Source organism: Maylandia zebra, linkage group LG4, assembly GCF_041146795.1.
Source record: "Maylandia zebra isolate NMK-2024a linkage group LG4, Mzebra_GT3a, whole genome shotgun sequence".
Taxonomy (NCBI): domain Eukaryota; kingdom Metazoa; phylum Chordata; class Actinopteri; order Cichliformes; family Cichlidae; genus Maylandia; species Maylandia zebra.
In genome coordinates, this window is record NC_135170.1 from 18,265,060 (window position 1) to 18,288,188 (window position 23,129).

The following is a 23,129-nucleotide window of genomic DNA, read 5'->3' on the forward strand; positions in this document are numbered from 1 at the left end:
ATATATAGTACAGAACTACATATATATATATCTATATATATAGATATAGATATATATAGATATATACATATAACGTCATCTTATACATGGAATAGTAAAAACAGTAAACAAAATATTTATCAGAGGTTTTTGTATGGCTGTGTGCCAGAGTGTATAGCTGGGACCACAGTGATATGTGACAATACAAAAACCTGTCCTGAGCAGAATTTATGCAGAAAGTTACTTTACTCAAAGTAACTTTGTGTGAGTGTGTGGGCTGATGTTTTTGTTCGGGGTTGAACCACAGTGTACTATAGCGGCCACAGTGACACATCCTATGACAAAAACTTCATTCCACAAAGAAAGGGGCAGTGTGTATGGTGATAATGCACTGAAATAGTAAAAGTCGTTAGTTAAACTTCAATTTCTGTTTATGTAACAGAAAAATGGAGCATTGAACTGAACATTTCAGGAGCCACTTCAGGAAATGTTTTTGTATGAGTATGTGTCACTGTGTGGTGGAACCCACACTGTTAAATGATAATACAAAAACACATCTTGTACTGAACTATGGCACATGTTGTTCTGAAAAGAGAAAATTCACTGACACATTTAAAAAGGAGTAAAAAGCAATTTTGTTTATGTTTCTAAAAGCACAAATATTCATTATAGAAAGTAGTGAAATTAGTTGTTTTGACTTATAAATTCCAAGCACCATAATTTCATTGTGATTCATTTTTCTTCTATCCATAATACCCCATATACCCATCAAACACAATATGTTTACATATTAAGCACAAAAATATTGAGGTCTCTCAGATTAGATCAATACAACAAGAAAATTTAAAAAAAATGCTTCAAATTCTCACAAATGCCACAATTTCATTAACTCTAATGTTTGTCTGTCACTGACTTAATATTGGAATGGCTTTTTTAATTACCAAAAAAGGGATTGTGTTAACTAGGCAGTAGGTTTGAGCTAGTCATTTAGCTTGACCATTTTTGTATAGGGTTGTACTACAGTGCACTATTACGACCACAGTGATACACACTGAGACAAAATCCTTCCACTCAGAAAGATGTGATGCTGATACATAAAATAAGTACTTGAGATAGCAGAACTTTTTATACACACACTTTAGATAATTCTGTAAGAATCAGGTTAAGATCATTAGTTACATAAATTGTCCTTTCTTACATGTAGCATGGGATGTAATCCATTTCTATTTACACAACTGGGAATATTCAATACTAACTCAAATACTAGAATCAGTATTCTAACGTTGTACAAAAACTAGACTAACAGGCATATTTTCAGAATTTAGAATGACTCCAAAAAGTCACAGTAGGTAGGTTGGCTAACCCTAGTAAAATAATTGTCTTGAATGTCAACTGAATAAATCAGAACTTTAATGACTGATCAAGCTGGTAAATTAGTTTGCCACTGGCTAGACAAAGCCTTCGCATTGGTGCTGTTTTTGTCTTCATTGTTTTTTGTTTTTTTGTTTTTCCCAGAAAATCTCATCTTCTCAAACTGGTACAACATCTCGCTCATTATAATCTGTGAATCTTTGAGCTTTGAGCTGTACTGATATATCATTAAAGGGGTGGTCAAAACTGACAAAACATTTGGCTTTAATCCAGCATGAAATCAAAGCCCAGCCGACACCAGCAAACTTTGACACTTTTGTCGTCAAGAGCAGATTATGTGAAAGCAGAGCATGAATGAATCTTTTAGATAAACGTTTTCTTCAACTAAAATTTCAACGTTTACTGGAGGAAATGCAACGGATGCCTTGAGGGTCAATCCTTGCAATTTTCATGAAAAGTAATATTCAACAAAATATATGAAGGAATAGATTTTTTTTTTTCACTTTTGTCTTGAAAAATTGTAACACTTGTACTTTTAAGCTTTTTTTTGATTAATTTCAGTCCATATATTATGCATAGTCACAAACAAATGTAAATGTAGTGAAACAAATGATATTGAAATAAAATTAAAATTATTTGTTAAAGTAATATAAAAATCTTAAAGGAGTGCATGACAGCCAGTGTGCTGTAAAGTTTTTGTATTGGGTTGTGCCACAGTGGATAACAGTGGCTACCACTGTAACACCTTCTATGACAAAAACCTGATTCCAGACCTGATTGAAACAAAATGACAAACAAATAAACAAACAACAGTGAGTGGGTAAAGAGATGGCTTTTCTTTCCCGTATGTGCCTCACAACACTATACAAAAACCAAGAATGTTTGATAAGTCATATTTACAATAAGAATCATTTTAGAACACAATGAGCTTTAAACTAATACATCATCTTTAGCATGTGTTTAAATAGTTATTTATCAATAATTTAAAATATTATTAGAGTAAATGTTATTTGCGATGATAATAACTAAAACTCAAAACTTAAAGTTCCAAGAGTAACATTTGAAATTAATTGCAGCAAAACTGAAAAACACTGTGAAAAAAAGTGAAAAACACTGACTTGTGCACACTATCAGACAAAGGTTTTTGAATGGGTATTCCTCACTGTGTATGGTAGTGGCTGGGGCTCACAGTGTTAGAAGGCAATACAAAAACCTCTCTAGTAAATACCAACGGTTACTATATCTTTAAAAACAAACAAACAAAAGAATTCAGTTAATTTCCATAAAAATATAGGTTATGAAAGTAGTTTCATCTTGAAAAATATGGCAATTTAACAGTTTTCCTTATTTGCTTCTGATTCATCATAGTTAACATAGTTCATAAACTAACAGACAGACAAAGTAAAATAGTGTTAAACTAATATAAGAAGCATTAAAGTTGGAACCAGTGTGAAGTGTCATGATAGCCAATGTACATGGGGAAGTTTTTGTACAGGGTTCAACAACAGTGCACTATAACAACCACAGTGGTATATCCTATGGCAAAAACAATGGCCAAGATCACGGCCCTTTTCCCTCCTGCACATGGTCAGCTGTGGACACAAGTAGTAGTACCGGTGGTAGTTGTTCTTATTATACAATTTTCTGATCCGCTTGGAGCTGGGAGGGCACATAAAATAGTGTTAACTATTATAACAAGTTGGAGCCTCGTATATACCCTAGAATGACCCAATTTATATAATTCAAACACAAGCAAGTCCTCATATAATCCTGTATGTGGGAAGTGTAAGACTGGTATGTTTCTTAGGGAAAGCAAAAATGTTTATATGTTGGTAGTCATGTTTTCTTACACCAGTACTTATGTTAGAACAACACCAGCTAAAAAGTTATAGTTTTTTAGCCCTTATTTTGATAGAAATAAGAATAATATGTGGATCTTTACAAATTAAAATGCACCAAACGTATTTTAAATGTTATATATTACACTTTATTTATAGTTAATTTTACTTCAAATGTATTTCTTTCCAAAAGTTAAAGTATTAAACCTATATACAGTCAGGGGTATTTTCAAACTTTCAAAGGACATCCTTTCGGGTTTATATTATTATAACACACAGGAAGCAGTCTTCACCACAACAGGTGTTTCCACATGCAGTTAACAAACTGAAACTTTGGACTGACAGCAAAAAGCTCAGCACTGATAGTTCTTGTTAATATATTGGACAAAGCAGGAGAGAGACAGTGTTTGTATGTTTTCAGCCTCAAAATAAATATTTCAGTTATGGCATTTCCTTACAGAATAGCACATCTGAACTGAATAATGCCTGAGTAAAGAAAAATTATAATTAATACCAATTCAAAAAGAGTATGAGTACCAATAAGAGTATAGCTGACTATGAGGCATGTAATCAGATACTAAGTCTCAGGCATGTTATTTAAGAAAAAAAAAATCATTGCGGTAATTGAAATTTTTTTTTTCACTTAAACTAAAGTGTACTGAAGTGCACTAACTAACTAAGTGTATTAGAAGCACCAGTTAATCTGCAGTATAGTTTTGTGTTTGGCCAACTGAAAACTAGCTAGTCACTAGTACACAATGCTGTTAGGCTCCCTACTGGATCCTCCAAAGTTTTGCAAAACATAGGGTGACTGTAGCTCAGGAGGTACAGCAGGGGATCTACTGAACTGAAGGTCGGTGGTTGAATCCCTGGCTGCTCCACTGGGTTATGAATGTGTGTGTGTGATTGGGGGATTGAAAGCACTACTTCATAGAAAAAGTGCTTTGGAATTGTGCCCTCTGAAAAGCTGAAAGCTAATTTCTTTAAGCTTGCATTAGTTTCATATTCATTTTGTTGTTGGGGTTTTTTTTTTGTCTTATTTTCTGTTTCGTATTTGTTGCTATTTATATAATAGCTTCAAGATAAAATCACTGGATGTGATTTTATCTTGAAGCTATTATATAAATAAACTTACTTACTTACTAGTGAGTCAGTCTATTACCACTTTCATCGCCATAGTATCGACCATCGACCACAGTATGTGAGAACTCAGGGCTGTGTGTCGGACAGGGTCGTCTGCAGTACGGGGGCCCCACAGGGAACGGTTCTGGCTCCGTTCCTCTTCACTATCTACACTGCAGACTTCTCCCACAACTCCACCCAGTGCTTCCTGCAGAAGTTCTCTGATGACTCTGCAATAGTTGGCTTCATCACTGATGGGGACGACAAGGAGTACAGAGAACTGACAAAAAACTTTGTGGACTGGTGCCAGCTGAACTACCTCCAGATTAACACCAGTAAAACCAAGGAGCTGGTGGTAGACTTCCGCAGGCACAAGCATCCTCCACTGCAACCACTGAACATCCAAGGTATGGACATTGAGGCTGTGGACAGCTACAGGTACCTTAGTGTTCATCTGAACAACAAACTGGACTGAACTCATAATTCAGACGCCCTCTACCGGAAAGGGCAGAGCAGGCTGTACCTGCTGCAGAGACTAGGGTCTTTTGGAGTGGAGGGCCCACTCCTGAAGACCTTCTATGACTCTGTGGTGGCCTCAGCCATCTTTTATGGTGTGGTCTGCTGGGGTGGCAACATCTCTGCTGGGGACAGGAAGAGACTGAACAGGCTGATCCGAAGGGCCAGCTCTGTTCTAGGATGCCCTCCGGACCCAGTGGAGGTGGTGAGTGACAGGAGAATGGTGGCTAAGCTTTCATCCCTTTTGGACAACGTCTCCCACCCCATGCAGGAGACTGTGACAGCACTGAGCAGCTCCTTCAGTGGCAGGCTGCGGCACCGACGGTGTGGGACGGAGAGATTTTGCAGGTCTTTCCTCCCCACTGCTGTCAGACTCTACAACAAAAACTTCAACTGATCAAACGCACAAAAACCCACACATGTGCAATAAGACTAAGTGCAATATTCTTTTCTGACAAAGTTGTATTTTTACTCAGTTGTATATAGAATTTGTATTCTATTTTTCTCCTATTGTATATTTTATTATATTTTATTCTACTGTATATAGTATTTTATTTTATTCTATTCTGTACAGTTGTGTACTGTATTTATTCTTATTGTGTGAATTCTTCACAGGCATTCACACTATTGAGATCCTGTTTCTCTTTATTCTTTATCCTTTATTATTCTAGTTGCTCCGTTTCTTTGCCGCTTAACTACTCCCTCATTTTTCAGTCGATTTTCACAGTTCAAACTTTAAACTGTTCTGCTATTTCTGCTATATCTGCTATATCTTTTGATGATGATAACTTTTATACTTTTTGAGATATTCAACTTTTTATCCCATTTTTTGGTCCATTTTGCTGACAGGGACCACATTATCAGTGTGATCACCAGTTTTGATTGCTGGACTGAGCCATGTTTTAGCTCAGTGAGATGAGCATCCGTTCTCAGACCAGGAGGCCTGGGTTCGAATCCCACTTATGGCAACATTTTCTTCAGTTAACACTTCAACTGTTTAAACTCTTTTCCACACAAATTTCAGCTTTTTCACCTCTTTTTAGCAAAACTTTCAGTTTTTCACTACTTTTCAGCACAAATTCCAGCTTCTTAAGCTGTTTTTAGCACAAACTTCAGCTTATTTTCCTCTTTTCAGCAGAAAGTCTGCTGATTCACCTCTTTTCAGTACAAGTTAGCTTCTTCTGCACAGTGCGCATTTTTTTTCCTCTCATCATATCTCTGTTCGGTACTGGAACTGGTTTGGCGCAGTGGGATGCGCAGCTGCTGTGAGATCTCGTGGCAAAGGTTCAAGTACTACATGGGACAGATGCTGCACATCTTCCCTGCTTGCATGTAATCTGCTTTCATGACACTCTTCAGTGTAGTCTTTCAAATACGCTGCAGGAAATGCAACTTTTTCTAGTTATATTCTAATTTTTCTAATTTATAACTTTTGCACTGTCCACTTCCTGCTGTGACAAAACAAATTTCCCACGTGTGGGACTAATAAAGGTTATCTTATCTTATCTTATCTTATCTTATAGTGATTTTGTACTAACCAGTCACTCATTCATTGATAATTCATGACTACTCAGAATGTTTTTGTTCAATGAATACATATGCATATATATCAAAAGACACAGCATATTAGATGATTTACACTACTGCATAATGTGAAAACACTCACTGTGTTTGTCTTGAGACACCCGGTGATAGAGAGTGATATTTAAGCAAGAGTTTGAAAGTCATTCTTCTTTTTCTGAACTCTCATAAATACTGTCAGATAAAGTTACAACTTTTGTGTTCCCAGTCAAAAGTGAACATTCTATTTGGGTCCAAAGAAACTTATCCCCAAACTGCAGCTAACAGTGTAAAAAAAAATCCAATATTCCCTGAACTTTCTTGTCCTCCCTTGTGCCCACAGGTGTGTTGCTGTGCAGAGTTGACATCAGTAGCATTTTTCCATTTCTTTTTTACAGTAGGACAAAAATGTGTTTCTTTATTGCTGTGGTTAATTTTTGTGTTGCAGCCCCTAACCAACCACATGAAAAAATTATCATGTTATGTTTCTTAGGACATGCAGTCATCTCCAAACCACATGCTGCCCACTGTCTGCAGGAACACCTTTCATGGTCTCCTACAAATTGCATGTTCGGTTTCCCTCCGTGCAGACAGTTCTCGGTCTCTGGACATTTCTCTTACGCAACCCAGCTCACCTTGTCTGTGGATTCACATGTGTAAACTCTCTGTGTTTTTCTATGCCAGACCAGCCTGCTAACCACCTGTCGCTCTAAGCCTCCATTCTCTTAAGTATTTGCTGTTGATAAAACTTGTAACACTTTCTCCCTGTGTCCAGCTCTTGATGTCAGAAGTTAAGATTAAAGTTATATGCTTAAAAACCAAAGCCCATTCCACAGTAACTTCGACTCTTGATCCACAATCAAAACTCAACCCAATCTCCATGAAAGAACACATCCTTGTCGTGAAGCTTTTCATGGTATGTCCATGATTATTTTTAACTCAATGTCAAACTACTCTGCATACATATTTTTCAGATCATGTCAAGGTTACTTACATAGTTAAACTTCCTCGGGGCAGGGTCTTAAAATAGGGACAAGCTGTGATAAATGGAAATGATGCAGAGTTTGTTTACTAGTTTGTGTTTTTGTCAAAGAGTCCAATTGAGAAACAGCAGCTCAAAATATGTTTAATGTGTAACAGGGGTGTGGAGTGTGGCTGACTATTCAGTTGATTTTTGGATTTTTGGATCCTAGTGAAGGAGACTGGCTGGGGACCAATGGTGTAGCATCAAGGTTTTTTTTTTAACAGTTCAGTTATTTATATGAAGAAAGACTTAGCTGTTAAACACTTACTTGACTCGCTTGTCAACTAAAACTAAACTCCCGCTCCACTTCAGGTGCGAAACTTCAGGGGGGCAAAAGAGGAAACAGGAAGTGATGAGAGCAAACTGGAGTTGTAGCCGATGCAGATCAGCAGGACCGAGCTGACTTCAGAGGAAAGAAGGAGTGAGTGGTTTTACTGTGGGCAACATGGACATCTCATCAACACCTGTCCAGGGTGCCCACAAGTTTCTTCGAACTTCTTCAAGACACATAGTTCTTTATTTTGATGACACCTTGAGGCAAACTTATTTGCCATTTCTGCTATGAAACAGTAACTAGAAAAACAATCACCTAACTCAACATTGAAAGCTAAATTCTGTTCTTCAAATTTCTTCACTATTGCAGCGGAGAATGTTTACCTACATCAATCATGTTTGAGTTGAACCAAAAACAAGCACTGACTGTTCAGTATTAACATATATACAAGGCCTTTAGGCCAACAAAGCTCTATCAGTAACATTAACTCCTTCTGACTTTGTGCTGGTTGGTTGCTGTAAAAGCAGGAGCTGCCAAAGGGTCTGATAAAGAGGAAGTGTTTACAAACTGTTGGCAGGATACCTAATTTTATATAACCCAGACCACAGGAAATGGATGTCTCAACGGAAACTGCTAATAAAGAGTACACTGGGAATTGTTTTGTCTGTGAAACCTGATTCCTTTGGTTTAAATTAAATAAGTATTTGTATTGGAAACAGACTCTAACAGATCACTGTGACAGCTATGGCTACTTTGACTACTGGGGGAAAGGAACACAAGTCACAGTAACTTCTGGTAAGTGATCATGTCATGTATTTTGAGTTAGTGAAATCCTATATTTAGCTGATTATTTAGAGTATTAAATAAAATCTTGGTTATATTTTGCATCTAATGTTATAGTGTAATATCTGTGTAAATGATAGGTAATAGTTTCTCGGTTTAGTGTAATCACCTTTGAAATGACACAAGTAGCTGGCAAAATATTTTTTGCACTAAAGTGCAATTGAAATCTGTCACTGTGATGACTACTTTGACTACTGGGGAAAAGGAACAACTGTGACTGTCACAACAGGTAAAAAATATACGTATTTTTTCCGTTCTATGAAAAATTTAATAACACTTTTTAAATCGTTGTATTTAGGGTTTTAAAGGCACATGTTTTTGTATGTTGGATATGTTGAGTTATTACACTGTGAACGCTGCTTTTGATTACTGGGGAAAAGGAACCACGGTCACTGTCACAACAGGTAAAAAAGGTTTTTGTCTTCATATTATAAATGTGGTTCTTTTAGAGGCATTTTTGGGTTTTTTGTTTGGTTGGTTTTTCGACATTAGTGGGACCATGAGAGTCTTTAAGGTGCTTGTTTTTGTATGTTCAATGTGTTAATGTCTTATACTGTGACAATGCTTTTGACTACTGGGGAAAAGGCACAATGGTCACTGTCACAACAGGTAAGATGAGCTTTCTGACTTAATTTTAATACTAAAAATACAAAACTTTCACTGTTAATTTGGCATATTTAGAACTTGGAGGTGGTTGTTTTTGTATGTCGGATATGATGAAATTTTACACTGTGACCACGCTTTTGACTACTGGGGGAAAGGCACAATGGTCACGGTTACATCAGGTAAAATGATTCATTTCTTTCTCATAATGTTAAGATTTAAATTTAAAGACTGTGTTGTTGTTCTTTCAAAGAAAAAATGTTTTTCAAACTAATTTCTATAGTATTACAAGCCTATAATTTGTACTCTCAGTTTAATCTTTGATGGTATTATTTTTAAGAATTCAGAATCTCAATTTGCAAAAAATGAGAGTATTCCAGATTTTTTGGTTATCGTAAAATAATATGGAAAAACGCAGAAAAATGTGAACAGGTTTTTGTATTGAGTGGTAAATAATTATTTAGATTGTGGCCATTCTTTTGACTACTGGGGAAAAGGCACAATGGTCACTGTCGGTTCAGGTATGAATTTTAACATTATTCTTATAACTAACTTGTTTTTCCTGCTTAATTATATAAAATCTGACAAAGAATTGGCACAAAAAGAAAGAACCTTGTATTTCTTTCTCTTTAATTTGATTAGAAAATAATTATATAAGCAGTTATTTAGTTGAGAGTGATTCAAATTATTTCCAAAGTTAAATTATGTCACCAAGTAATGCCATATCACAGAAGTTAGTTTTTGTGAGAGGTGTAAAAAGACTCTGTTAACTGTGATAACTGGGCTTTTGACTACTGGGGGAAAGGTACAATGGTTACAGTAACATCAGGTAAGGTGATCTAATTCTTTCACTTTAATTTTAAGATTTTCATTTAAATTTTGATTTTTTTTAAAGAAATGTTGTGGTTGTGAGAAAATTCAATACCGTCATTTGTAGACTGAGAGACAAATGTCTTATAGTTTACAGACTTGGTTTAAATGGTGGTGAAAATCAGGTTTTGTACAGTCTTTTGAATCTCTTTATATTAACTATAAGGAAAATATATCAGATTGTAGATTGTTATAAGATGGAGTGTGAGGTTTTTGTATGCAGTTGTCAGTAAGTTGTTAAACTGTGACTACGCTTTTGACTACTGGGGAAAGGGCACGACAGTCACCGTCACATCAGGTACGAATTGTTATATTTCTTGCTAAAGAGAGAAATTCCTGATCCCCCGTTACAATACAATGTATTCATTTTCATTTGTTTACAACTATAATGATAAATTTGATAAAATAAGTACTTACATCAAAAAGATTTTATAGTTTGTTACAGATTATGTGAAAAAAAGAATTTCAGACCAATTGTGAGTAATAAATATCCTTAAGTAAGAGTATCAGATGTTTTGTGTGAAGTATGAAAACTATCTATTAAGTATTTCAAATGGTTTTTAGACTTGGAAAATGGCTCTCCAGTTACAGCATCATCAGTTAAGATATGTCTCCATTGGATACAAGTTATAATTTAACGTAATATTTTCTCAGTGAATTGTGTTCATATACATTTGCTAAAAAAAATGTGATATTGTCAAAATTGGCTTTAACAGATAACGTATTTTGGGTGATTTGATAGGATTTTATAATCTTCTTCTTAATGACTGTTGAAGTAGACCTTTTGTGTATCATTAATAGTTTAGCCTTTTTATACTAAGAACTAAGTATATTCAGTACTGTGCTACGGTGCTTTTGACTATTGGGGAAAGGGGACAACAGTCACTGTTTCATCAGGTAAGTAAACCATTTCATCTCAAACATCAATGCTAAAGTGGAATCAAATTTAATGTGTTCTTAAAATAATTTGCCATCAGCACTGTGAAAGGAAGTTTACCGACTTTATGTTATTCTTTTATTTTATTTCTGTTTTCTTGTGATTGATTTTTGTCCATATTATGCATTTAAAATAATTTACAAAAAGGTGTGGTGTAGACTACTAAAGAAGTGACACTTATTAATATATAATATTGTTATATAACACTAATGGAGAGTATTTAACAAAATAGGATTCGGGGCATTTGAAATGCTAAACATTTAAAATGTAAGGTCTTTCACAATGGACTTTATTATACATCACAATCATCTCGTTTTTTCTTTAAACAATTCTAAGTGAAAATGTGTGGTATATTATTGTATTTCTATTCTGGTATCTTAATTACTGTTGTCTCCCCTTTCTTAGCCACTTCAACTGCACCCACTGTGTTTCCTCTGGTACCATGTGGCACTGAGAGCGGAGATATGGTCACTCTTGGCTGCCTTGCCACCGGCTTTAACCCTCCTGCAGTGACTTTCTCGTGGAACAAAGGCAGCACTGCCTTGACAGACTTCATCCAGTACCCTGCAGTACAAAAAGGCGATGTTTATACTGGAGTCAGTCAAGTCCGAGTGAGGAAACAGGACTGGAATCCACAACAGAATTTCCAATGTGTTGTGAATCATGCTGCTGGGAATGCACAGGCTGATATCAGACCAACACGTAAGCCTTATGCTAATTCACATTTAATCAGTTTATCTTATTCTATTTGACTTATAACAAGTTTACATGAAAGCTCTGTGAACATATACAAAACTAAACAATTTGAATGAATTAGCACATAAATGCACAGGCTGATATTGTTATAGTCTGTAAGATTTTTGTTAAGTCATTTAATTTCCTTTTCTTAGGTTATTTGAACTCTTGATACATCACATACATAATACATTGCTACAGTAAACTTCAGTGCACATTTTCTGAGGCAATATTTCTTATAAACTATTACTGGGCCACATCTAGTGATTGTTACTTCTAATAAGGATAAGAGTCAGTTATCGAGTTAATCTCCAGTTTTTGTTTACTGAAGAAATATAGTAGAGGCTGACTTTATTGTAAATGCGCCCCAAGCTGCTTATGTTTACAATTAATCTGAACACACAACTTACAACAAAAACCTGAACTTATTCATTTTTAAAAAAAAATCATAATCAACATAGAAGCACATATTTCACCTCAATAAATAACATGAAATATTTCAAAATTCATAATTTCTTAATGGACTTTGTGGAAACACACACACACACACACACACACACACACACACACACACACACACACACACACACACATTGTAAGGTGGAATGAGAAAAAGAATATATCCAAGCAGTATTAAGTTTTGGTACATTGTCTTTTTTTAATTCTTCACTCATATACTTATGTGCTCTGCGCCCGTCTGAAAAACAATATTGCAGCATGTTGTGCTTCTTTCCATCTGTCTAAATAATCCTCATCCTTTCTGATCTCTGCCTGTCTCCCTCCACTTTCACTGTGCATTGATAATTAACATAATTAACATTAATATTAAATCTGTGTTTGCTTGCCAGTCAATGTATATGCAGAAGTGAGCAGTGAAGCTCTGCAGTTCAGTTATTGGTGACTACACAAATCCAGTTTTCTTTTGGACACTGTGCAAAGTGAAAGTGCTAAAAAAAAAAGTGAGCATAAGGAACTTGTTTATATAGAAAAACAATATAGTATGAACAGTGTAGCAAATTATTTATCTCAGCTTCTGCATATATATAAATACGTATATATATATATATTATTCCCTGCTTCTGCATACACATATGTGTGTATATCTTTGTTTTTCAGCGGTGTTTAAGCAGAATCCAACTCTTAAAGTGTTTTCCTCCTCTTCTGATGAGGACGGTACCTATACTGCCTCCTGCTTTGCCAAAGAGTTTGCACCAAAGAAACATGGCATAAAATGGCTGAAAAACGGAGCAGACGTCACCAGCAAAATAGATCTGACCGAAACAGTTTGTGACTCAAAAAATGCAGCTGGAAAAATACTGTACTCTGCAACAAGTTTTCTCACAGTAAATTCCAGTGACCTGAATGATAAGACTACATTTACATGTCAGTTTACTGGAGGAGAAGATGGATCTTTGAATAAAACTGTGCCTTACAAAGTAATCCCAACATGTGAGTAACAGATTTGTTTTCTTTTAAAAAAAATATACATTTATATTTTTAAATGTGGTTTTGTAATAATTTTGCTCACTAACTGTTTTTTGCTTCATTACTCAGGTCCTGATTGTGTTACATCTAATGTGAAAGTAGAAATCACTGGCCCCGCAACTGAGGACATGCTTTTAGATAAAAAAGGAACTCTAACATGTCGAGTCACAGTACAAAAAGATAAACCTCAAATAATGTGGGAGGATGAGAATAAAGAGGAGATAGCAAGTAAACCAATGATTGAAGAAAATGGGATGACATACTTGTCTAAACTTGACATCACCTATGACGAATGGACCAGGGGGGTAAAGCGCTATTGTGTTGTTCACCACTCAGATTTACTCACACCTTCAAGGGAACCTTATGAAAGGGAATTCGGTAAGAAAAATACTCTGAAACAGTGTTTAGTCCTTATTGACATCTTGATATCAAAGACATCATAACTGTTGCTTCTCAGTCTGTATGTGTGTGTCTATGTCTGTGTGTGTGTGTGTGTGTGTGTGGATTTGACTTCCTGTATTATTTTGGTTAATGTATGTGTGGTACAAAGTCTCATGTTGTTTCATGCTTACAGGAGGAAGCCCTGAGCGTCCGTCAGTGTTTATGCTCCCTCCTTTAGAACAAACTAACAAAGCAGAGGTGACCCTGACTTGCTTTGTGAAAGACTTCCTCCCTAAGGAAGTTTTTGTGTCTTGGCTTGTGGATGACGAGGAAGCAGACTCAAGTAGTTATGCTTTTAATACCACAGAACCCATTGAAAACAATGGATTCTATTCTGCGTATGGCCAGTTGTTTGTCAGCCTTCACGAGTGGAAAAACAATGCTGTCTATAGCTGTGTAGTGTACCACGAATCTGTGGTTAACACAACTAGAGCTATTGTCAGGTCCATTGGGTACAGAACATTTGACAAAAACCGCATTGACCTCAACATGAACATCAACCAAGACTCAAAGTGCTCGGCCCAGTAGATGTTTCTCATGTCTCTGTCTTCTGCTGTTTGTTGTTTAATGTCTGTTGCTTGTGATATGACATTGTGTTTGTGTGTTTCAATGCAGATTCAAAATAAAAAAAAAAAAAAACAGTTTGCAACTCTGTTGATGTTTATTGTATGCAGTTCACGTCTTCATTTAAATCATATTTTGAGCTTTATGTTTATTGTACAGTCACAGTGCTATCCTAATGTAGACAGTAGCATGTTTGGGTTATTTACACAATAATTATAAAATAATACAAAATAATAATATAAAAAAATGTAATATCTAATTTCTACTAGAATAATACAACAGTACTAAATGAGGTATTTAGGGAACAGTCTATGTTTATTTAATATGCAGATAGTTCAGTAACACTGCTTCTGTGACTTGTCTTTGTGTGCCTGTGTGTCATCTACTGAGTCTTGCACCCCTTAAAAACAGATGACTGCTCAATACAACCCTTTAAATCTCCCAGGCAAATAAACAATACTGGAGTCTTTCTAAAGCAAGTCAGAAGTCAGGATTGTAGGTCTGAAAGGGCATGAAATTCTATTCATCTTCATGGGACACTCACTCGACATCTGTCAGCTTATTTTTTTCTTTTCTGTCATTATAACTTCCAGCTGAGTTGACTGACTATGAATCTGCTATAGCATATAGAGTCAAAACATATGTATTTAACCCACAACAGAAATAAATAAAATCTATAAGTTCCCATCGTACAATGTGTGTTTCAAAGTGGGTTGTGAAATGTCCAGTTATTTGACACAATAACGTTTGTTCATCTAGATCTTCTCATCGGTGACTATCTGGAGTTTCATCACCCTGGACTATCTGGAGACGATAACATAGCAAGCGTAGCCATCGTCTTCATCCTTCTCTTCCTCATCACTCTGCTGTTAATCTTTGGAACAACTGTTATCAAGGTAATCAGAAATTAATGTGCTGGCATTGTCTGCAGATTTAACTCAGCATTGAGCAATATGACAGATTACATTCATCAAGCACGTAGCCATGACAGAAAAAAACTAAAACTCATTTAGCATTCTGCATTTTAACCATGAGTCAGAATAACTCAATTATTGTAAAAACAACAAAAAAAATGCAGATTACAGAAAAAATTGTATCTATGCACATTAGAAGCATTTAGGATTATGTCAGTTTAATAAACCAATGTAATATTTAGTTAATACAATTAAAAAAGGAAGAAAAAGGTTCACGTTATCCCAGTGAGGGATTACCTACTTCACAATTCAGCTGTTGTTGTGAATTTAATTATCTTTATACAGTTATTGCTAATATCATATAAACAATATATATCAGCTAAAATTCACTTAGAGTGCTGAAATTGTATAAAAACATAATTTAATAGTTGAATGTTCAAGGGCCAACTGATATCATACTGATATCGCCCTACTCAAAGATCTAGCTCTATGGACAAAGACAAGGGTTTTAAGTCAGAAGCAGCAAGTGTAATTTCTATTACACTGCATATTGGAAGACCATAAATACAAAATCGTGTCAGATCAAAATGAAGCTCTTTCAAAATCAGTGTGGCATGTGTGGTTGATTACAATATTTAAGATATGGTGACAAAAGTGATTATCAAACTCATTAAATTGTGTGATATTGTGTGGAATAATCTATGCCAATGGCAAAACATATAAAATATGCTCATATTGCTGATTTAAACCAATTTATATGTGTAAGTTAAAAGATAATTACACTACATAATGTTACTATTTGAATTCATTTTTCTTTATATCCCAGTGTAGCATGTATATCCCAGTGCTTTATGTCCAGATGGCAAGTTTCTGAATGCCTTAATCAATTGAATGTGTATTATTGAAAGTAAATTAATTTAGAAATTGACTTAATACTGTGTAACAATCTCTTATAAGCAGCTTTGTCAACTGTTAGTTTGACCTCCTAAGTGATTTTCAGCTGATATTAAAGTAGTGTTCCTTCTAAGTTTATTCAGCAACTATATTTAACCAACTACAAAATAAACGCACAGCATTATAAGTTTCCTGTGTATTGATACATTTTTTGATATATGTGTAGCAATGTAACTTCATGCATAAACACTATTTATAATGAAGTAGTGGTGAGCAGTATGAAATAAATCCTTTTGCTCCAAGTTCACTATTTTTTTATTCTTTTAACAGGTCAAATAAAACAAATGGACTGTGAAAGGACCTTTGAGTGTGGTGAAAAAAATATTTCTCAAACATTTTTTTTCATATAATCTCATACTATCATGTAAGTAATCACAACTGCCTTTTTTAAACTGCAAAAGCTTTATCTGTCTTTAAAAATAAATGTTTTAATTAAGATTAAATTTTGTCTTTCTCTTGCTTTATTTTGAAATTGTTTACATTATTTGAAGGTTGATCTGTAAAAGTTTAATGCATTTTAAAGATTATTTATATGTATTTAATATTTTGTCCTTTTTTAAACTCTAATATACAGTTCTGTTCATCACATCCACAGCATCTGGAATCAGCAGCCCATGCTATACCAAATATGCAAAGTGGTAGATTTTACAGTCGGTTGCGTTTTACTCTATTATTAGAGGATTTGAGAACTAAAACCTTTGGCAAAGTCATGAGATGTGAAATAAAATACATGTGGTGCACATGCAAACTGACATGAGAAATGTAAATGTGCAAATTGTTTCTCTTACTGGCATAACCACACCTCACACCTGCTGTTTGTGATGCTCCGTTGCTCTTTGCATTCTCTCACTTCTGTATTTTGGTACTTTTTTGAGACCTGGGTGTTACTCAATGCTTCCGCTTGCTGCTTGCCCTGACCACTCTGCCCTATCATGCATAACAACTGTGCAACAGACTTCCTGCCCTATCTTCACCTGACACAGTAACACCAAACAATGTCAAATTATAACTCTGCCATCTAGCCTAAAGACAAACACACTACACTTAAAACTGAAACAGTTCCTCATTTACCAAAATCTGAAGGTATGTATAACTGAGATGACATTAACTTTTTTTCTTGCTGCGTTAACACATAGAATTTATAATTATGCATGTAAAGTCAAACTAATATTTGCTCTTTCTCAGTGCCTCGGATTGTCTCAGCAAACATCACATTGTACTCAGTCTGGGATGGGGAAGTTGGAATCTCAACAGTAAGGCTCATCTGCACATTGAGTGGCTCCTTTCTAGACAAACTGACTTTGGAGTGGTTCCTGGACGAAAAACGGGATCAAAGCAATAAGGCAAGCACAAGGAAGCTACAAAGTGCAGGGGGAGAACAGAAAACCTTCAGCCTGAGCAGTGAGTTTAGGCCAAATATGGCATCGTGGGCAGAAGGCTCAACTTTTGCCTGCAAGACTAAGCCCAATGGTGATCAATATAACAGAGCAATAAACATTTGTCACAGTAAGTATGTAGAGTTACTGACTCAAATAACACATTTATCATGCGCAAATTCTTAATATGTGAAACTAATTAAGATCAGTCTTTAGTTAAAAGTTTGTTTTATTAGCTTGCCATATTAATAAGCAATTTTTCTTATAATCCACAGAAATTCACCTTTATTGTAACAACGTCAGACTCTAATGTTTGTTTGGTTTTTTTGACTTTCCTATTAACAGCTCTTCCAAGCTCCTCTCCCTTCATTCAAGTGGAGATTCCCAGCTTCAAGACTGTAATTACCTCAAATACTGACATGCAAGCAACGTGTTTGGTCCACACTTATTTTGATGCCACGATCACCTGGCTGATTGATGGCAAAGCCGTGACTAAAACAGCGACCCGAGAGAAAAACGCAACTCATATAATCAGCAATCTTTCAGTTTCCTCGACTCAATGGGAGAACATGAAGAATGTAACATGCAAAGCAGAGCATAAGTGCTTCACATCTGCTGAGAAGACCATAAATATTGCAGGTAAGATGATACAACAATAGGAAAATCAGACATGTTATGACCAAAGAGCAATTAAAATAATGTTTTTGCATGATCATCCAGGTTGTCCAGTTAATACTCCTTTGGTGGAGATCAGGCGATCTCTCACAGATCTGCCGAAGAGAGACAGTGCAGTGTTCGAGTGTGACATCAAACAACTGTCCTCATGTAACCTCTTCATCGCCTTAGAAGTCAATCGTGGTGAAATTCTTGAAAAAAAACATTATAATTTTGCTGAAGGCTCAGTAGCCAAACTTTCAATCAGTAGTCAATTCATTGTCCCTCAGAAGTACTGGATGAAAGACCAAACCTTTACCTGCAAAGTGATTCAAGGCTCTTCTAAAACCTTTCACTCAAACTCCATCAGCAATATTTTTGGTGAGGAGATTTCCCTTTTTTTCCCTTTGTAGAAGCTGATTTATCTTTGTTGTTTTATAGTTACATGGTTTCTATTAAATAGACTAATAGATGCATTGATTTATCCCCCTTTAGTGGACCCATCCATGGAGCTTCTTCTGGTTCCCAGTAAAGGTTCAGAATCACAGACTCTTTCATGCTCTGGATGGAGCTTCAACCCTCACATTAAATGGTTGTCTGAGTCTCAGGAAAGGTCTCCAACTTCCACTAATATCAGCATGAGTGTAGATGGACGTGTTAGAGTAACGAGTCAACTTGTAATTGATCAATCTGAGTGGAAAAAAGGGAATAATTTCACCTGTGAAGTGTCTGACAGGTCTCTGAACACAAGTATCACAAAAACAATCAGTCTCTGTTCAGGTACAGTGAAAATTCTCTTATTGTGATAATCATTAAGAATACAATAAAACTATTTTTAAATTAGAAATTTGGATATGAGACATTTTATAACTGCTCCATGGTTGTTGCATATTATTTTTATTTATTTATGTATTCATTTTTTAAAATTAATTTTATTTTTTATAGAAACTCCATCATCATCACAGCTAGTTGGGGTTTATGTCCAGGGACCACTGCCACAGCTGACTGAGAGCAAAGAACATGTGACTATTACCTGTCTTCTGGTCGGCCCTAATCTTAGTGATTTCTCCATCACCTGGAGAGTAGGTGGCAGCAAAATTCCCGAGAGTTATGGTGTCCTAACTAATCTCTCAGTGAGTCATAACAATGGAACAGAGACTCGACAGAGCTTCCTTAAAGTGTTAGCAGTGGATTGGGATGCACATACAAACATTTCTTGTGAAGGAAAACATCCATGTTCCAATCATGGGAATGAAGACCATATAAGCAAAAGCAGAGGTAATATTAGAAATGTAACAAATCTTTCTAAACTTCATGTTCCTCTGGTTGTGACTGTATTTTTATGGTTCTCTTCCTTTTGTGTTTTTCAAGACTTCCTTGAGCCAACAGTGAAGATAATACAACCAACTGCCTCTGAACTTTCTAAGTCTGACATCCTAACGCTTGTTTGCCTAGTGTCTGAATATTTCCCTGCTAACATCATAGTGCACTGGGAAGAAGATGGCCGGACTCTCGCATCCTCACATTACGTAAACAGTCCTCCATGGAAATACTCAGGGAGCAGCTCTTACTCTATGAGCAGCAGACTAAACATATCCAAAACTGAAGCCACAAGGTCTACGTATTCTTGTGTTGTCAAACAGGAGTCATCTAAAGCGCCTGTTAAAGACAATATAACTGATGTGTTTGGTGAGCTGCCATTTAGCATTTAATATTTACCTATTATTTCCATTATAATCATTTTAACAGACTGATTAAAATTGATTGACTGATTGCTAAAAATGTTGTGGATATCTTTCCAGCCTCAGTGATCTACAGCCAGCCATCAGTCTACTTGTTTCAGGGCTCTAATGAACTTGTGTGCCTGGTCTTTGGCTTCAGCCCTGTATCCATTAACATCACTTGGTTTCAAAATGGAGGCACAGAACCGCTGAACTACAACACTAGTGAGCCCCACAGAGGCCCAGATGGAAAGTTCAGTGTCAAGAGCCACCTTTACCTGTCCCAAGAAATATTCTTACCTGGGGTGGTCTTCACCTGCCGGGTGATCCATGCCAACACCACCCTGTCCCGGAATATATCGAAACCAGGTACTGCATCATTCACTGATTGATTTTTTTTCTTGCACATATAAGGTCCTATTAAGTAATGTAAAGGACATGTAAAGTCCATTATTTTTCCAATCTCTTTTCAGCTTCTTTGTTAGTATAATAATGTCAAGTAAGTGATAAATAACGCAATGTATACATTATTCACAGATACGATGAAATATTGTAATTTATTTGACAACATTGTGCATGCTGATGTGAATGAAGACACAGCTGAGGAAAGCTGGAATGTGGCTTTCACCCTCACTGGTTTTTTCATCATCGCCACCATATATGGTATCATAGTTACATTATTTAAGGTAAGCACTTGTCATTTGATTGTTTAAAAGTAAGATTCACGTCTAGCTTCTCATTTGAACCATGAAGATTATTATAATTATTGTTATTATTATCTGTACAAGGGAGACAGGGAGCATAAAAATATGTACATGCACTGTCATTACAGTATGATGCTGTGATGATTTATATTGTGACACACCATTCTAATCTGACATTCCAGTCTATGTAGGCTTTCAGTCATCCATGTCATGATAGTCTAAGGAGATTGGAAAGAAAGCAACTTGACTTTTTTTAAGTTATATGAAGAGGTTTCGCCTGTCATCCAAGACGTTTTTCAGTTCTAAAACCAAACGATGGAGAGTCCCCGGTATTTAAACCTTGGCACAGGTTGTCCTTTACCAGCATTGCAAGAGTTAGCTTTAAATCAACACCTAAAGGATAAAGATCACTCTTGGCAGTGTTGGGATCACACCAAGTGCCTAAACCCCCACTCACATCTTCCCTCAGGTGACCTCAAAAGGTCATATGACTGGGTGAGGTCTCACAGTGGTTTATCAAAAAGCTATGGTGATAATTACTTTTTTCATTCATTGGATCAAATGATGAGGCACATGGCTAATATCGGTCATTGACCCCCTTAAGAGACAACACTCACTAGTGTTTAAGGACCTGGAACTCCCCACCATCTAGTTTAAGAACTCAAGAAGTCATTTGAAGGAGAGGTGAAACATCTTCACAAAACCTAAAGGAGTCCAGTTACTTTCTTTCTCAGCTTCTAAGTCTGTATTATGACATTCCATTGGGTGCTTAGTTGAACTTTCAAATATGACAAATATATAAATGTATATTATAATAATAATAAAATGTTGTTGTTTCTATTACACTTTAATACACTTTTTATTTCAAGAGAAAACAATACAAAGTTGTCACTAAAGGATTACATTTTCTCTCTCATTTTTTCTTTCAGACTAAACCATGATGTTCACAGGACGGTTCATGTATTATGACTGAAATGTCTAAGTTCTGGGGGTTTGAACAGCACCTGTCCTGACTAGTTTGAACATGTAATGCTTTGTTTTTCCATTGTTATTGATGACATTGTTTATGCTTTACAATTTTTGGCATTTGTGTTTTAGTTTTGTGCTAGATGCGACATGTATGTAAGACAAGTGAGAAATGCATTAAAAATCAATAAAGAAAACAAATAACTAATTTTCTTCAGTTCTTCTTGAATTAAGAAAAATGCTAACTTGCCTTACAGAATACAAGTAATGACACATACTAATATAAAACTGTTTATCTTTGGAAAATTGTGTTGTGCACCATCATGTTGTATTACTTGGATTTTCCACAAGAGTGAGACAAAGCTCCATGTGTAGTAGCAGCAATGTGGGTGCAGCCTCTATGTGAAAACCTGTGCTGATCATAATTTAAAGATGCTGACAGATGCAGTGGGAAGGCAGTGGTGTTATGAAGAGGTGCATTCATTTGAAAGCACAAAGAATGTTTATGTAACTCTTCCTCTTTCCAGACATACACAGAGTCAGTGTAAATCTGTGAACTCTGTCTTTAAGTGAAAGCCTAGATTGTGTTTCCATGTGCATTTGTGTACCTTGTGGGTTTGGAGGAATTCACATTTGGGAGGGATGACACAAAACAAATTAAGGCTTACTATTGGCTGCCTCTGAAATGATCTGGCAGTGTGTTGCCCCAATTGGCTGAAGACCCTGTGGCAGCCAGCCCTAATCTTTGAAGCTGTTGCTAATGAACAACATGCTGCTGCCAGTCTAAGTGGCAAGGGCCCAGCAGCAAGGAAGCAGGGCACCATGCCCAGCAGAATGCCTGACAGTGTCTCCATGTCTGACATCCCCACCAAACACCCTCCCCCCAGGTGCTTACCTGAACCCTTCCCTGTTTCCTTACATACCAATGATGAATTTAAACCAAACATCCTACATGAGCTAATAATCCACCAGTACAATGTATACATGTATATATTAAATTGGATTGTATATGGATTCTTAAAGCACCAATTTGCAGACGCTGTGAGGGAATGTACCTCCAATATTACCCAAACCACTTCCCTTTATCCTGAAGTCTTTGTGTCTCAGTATTTTATCTGCCCTTGTTATTGATGCTACAGCTTTGTCTTTATTCAAGAAATCCCACTGAGTGTTTTCTCTTATGAAAACAAATGATGAACTACAGTAAATAAAGTAATTTCATACCTCAAAACATCACAGTGACAAAAATTATGAATCCAGAGGCAAACACAATCCAACCATGAAAACTGCATCATGCCAGGGACCTTTCTCCCATTAAAACATGACTGGATCATTTACTGGAGGAAGCAGAAATGAGGGTCTAACAACAGTGTACCACTGCACTCTAGTGGATGTAGTAATTATGACATGGGAAAAAATAAAGCTTACTGCAAAATAAGACGTCACAATGAGTCCCATTGTCTGCACAGAAAAGTGGTTAGTACGGATGATTGGGGTTTAGAAACACAATAAATAAATAAATGAAATAATATCATATCACAGGACAGTTTCCACTTCAAACTGATATTCAACATGGCTTTGCCTCATAATCAAGTCTGCTTCTGATTTTTGCATTTCAGTTTTTTAAGGTCATGTAGGAACAAATTACTAATTGCTGAGAGTTTCCAGGTATCTGTTT

General features: G+C 36.0%; 1 protein-coding gene across 1 annotated transcript; it reads left to right on the forward strand.

Moving 5' to 3' along the window:
- The first annotated feature begins 7,855 nt into the window (after nt 1–7,855).
- LOC101464426 (uncharacterized) lies at nt 7,856–21,659 on the forward strand. The gene is made up of 12 exons (XM_076882788.1): nt 7,856–7,947; nt 8,683–8,756; nt 11,343–11,639; nt 17,216–17,536; nt 17,752–18,045; nt 18,127–18,441; nt 18,556–18,840; nt 19,006–19,338; nt 19,432–19,749; nt 19,863–20,150; nt 20,319–20,467; nt 21,415–21,659. Exons 1-12 carry the CDS (start codon nt 7,856–7,858, stop codon nt 21,424–21,426), a joined length of 2,778 nt encoding a protein of 925 aa, XP_076738903.1. The 3' UTR covers nt 21,427–21,659.
- The last annotated feature ends 1,470 nt before the right edge of the window (nt 21,660–23,129 follow it).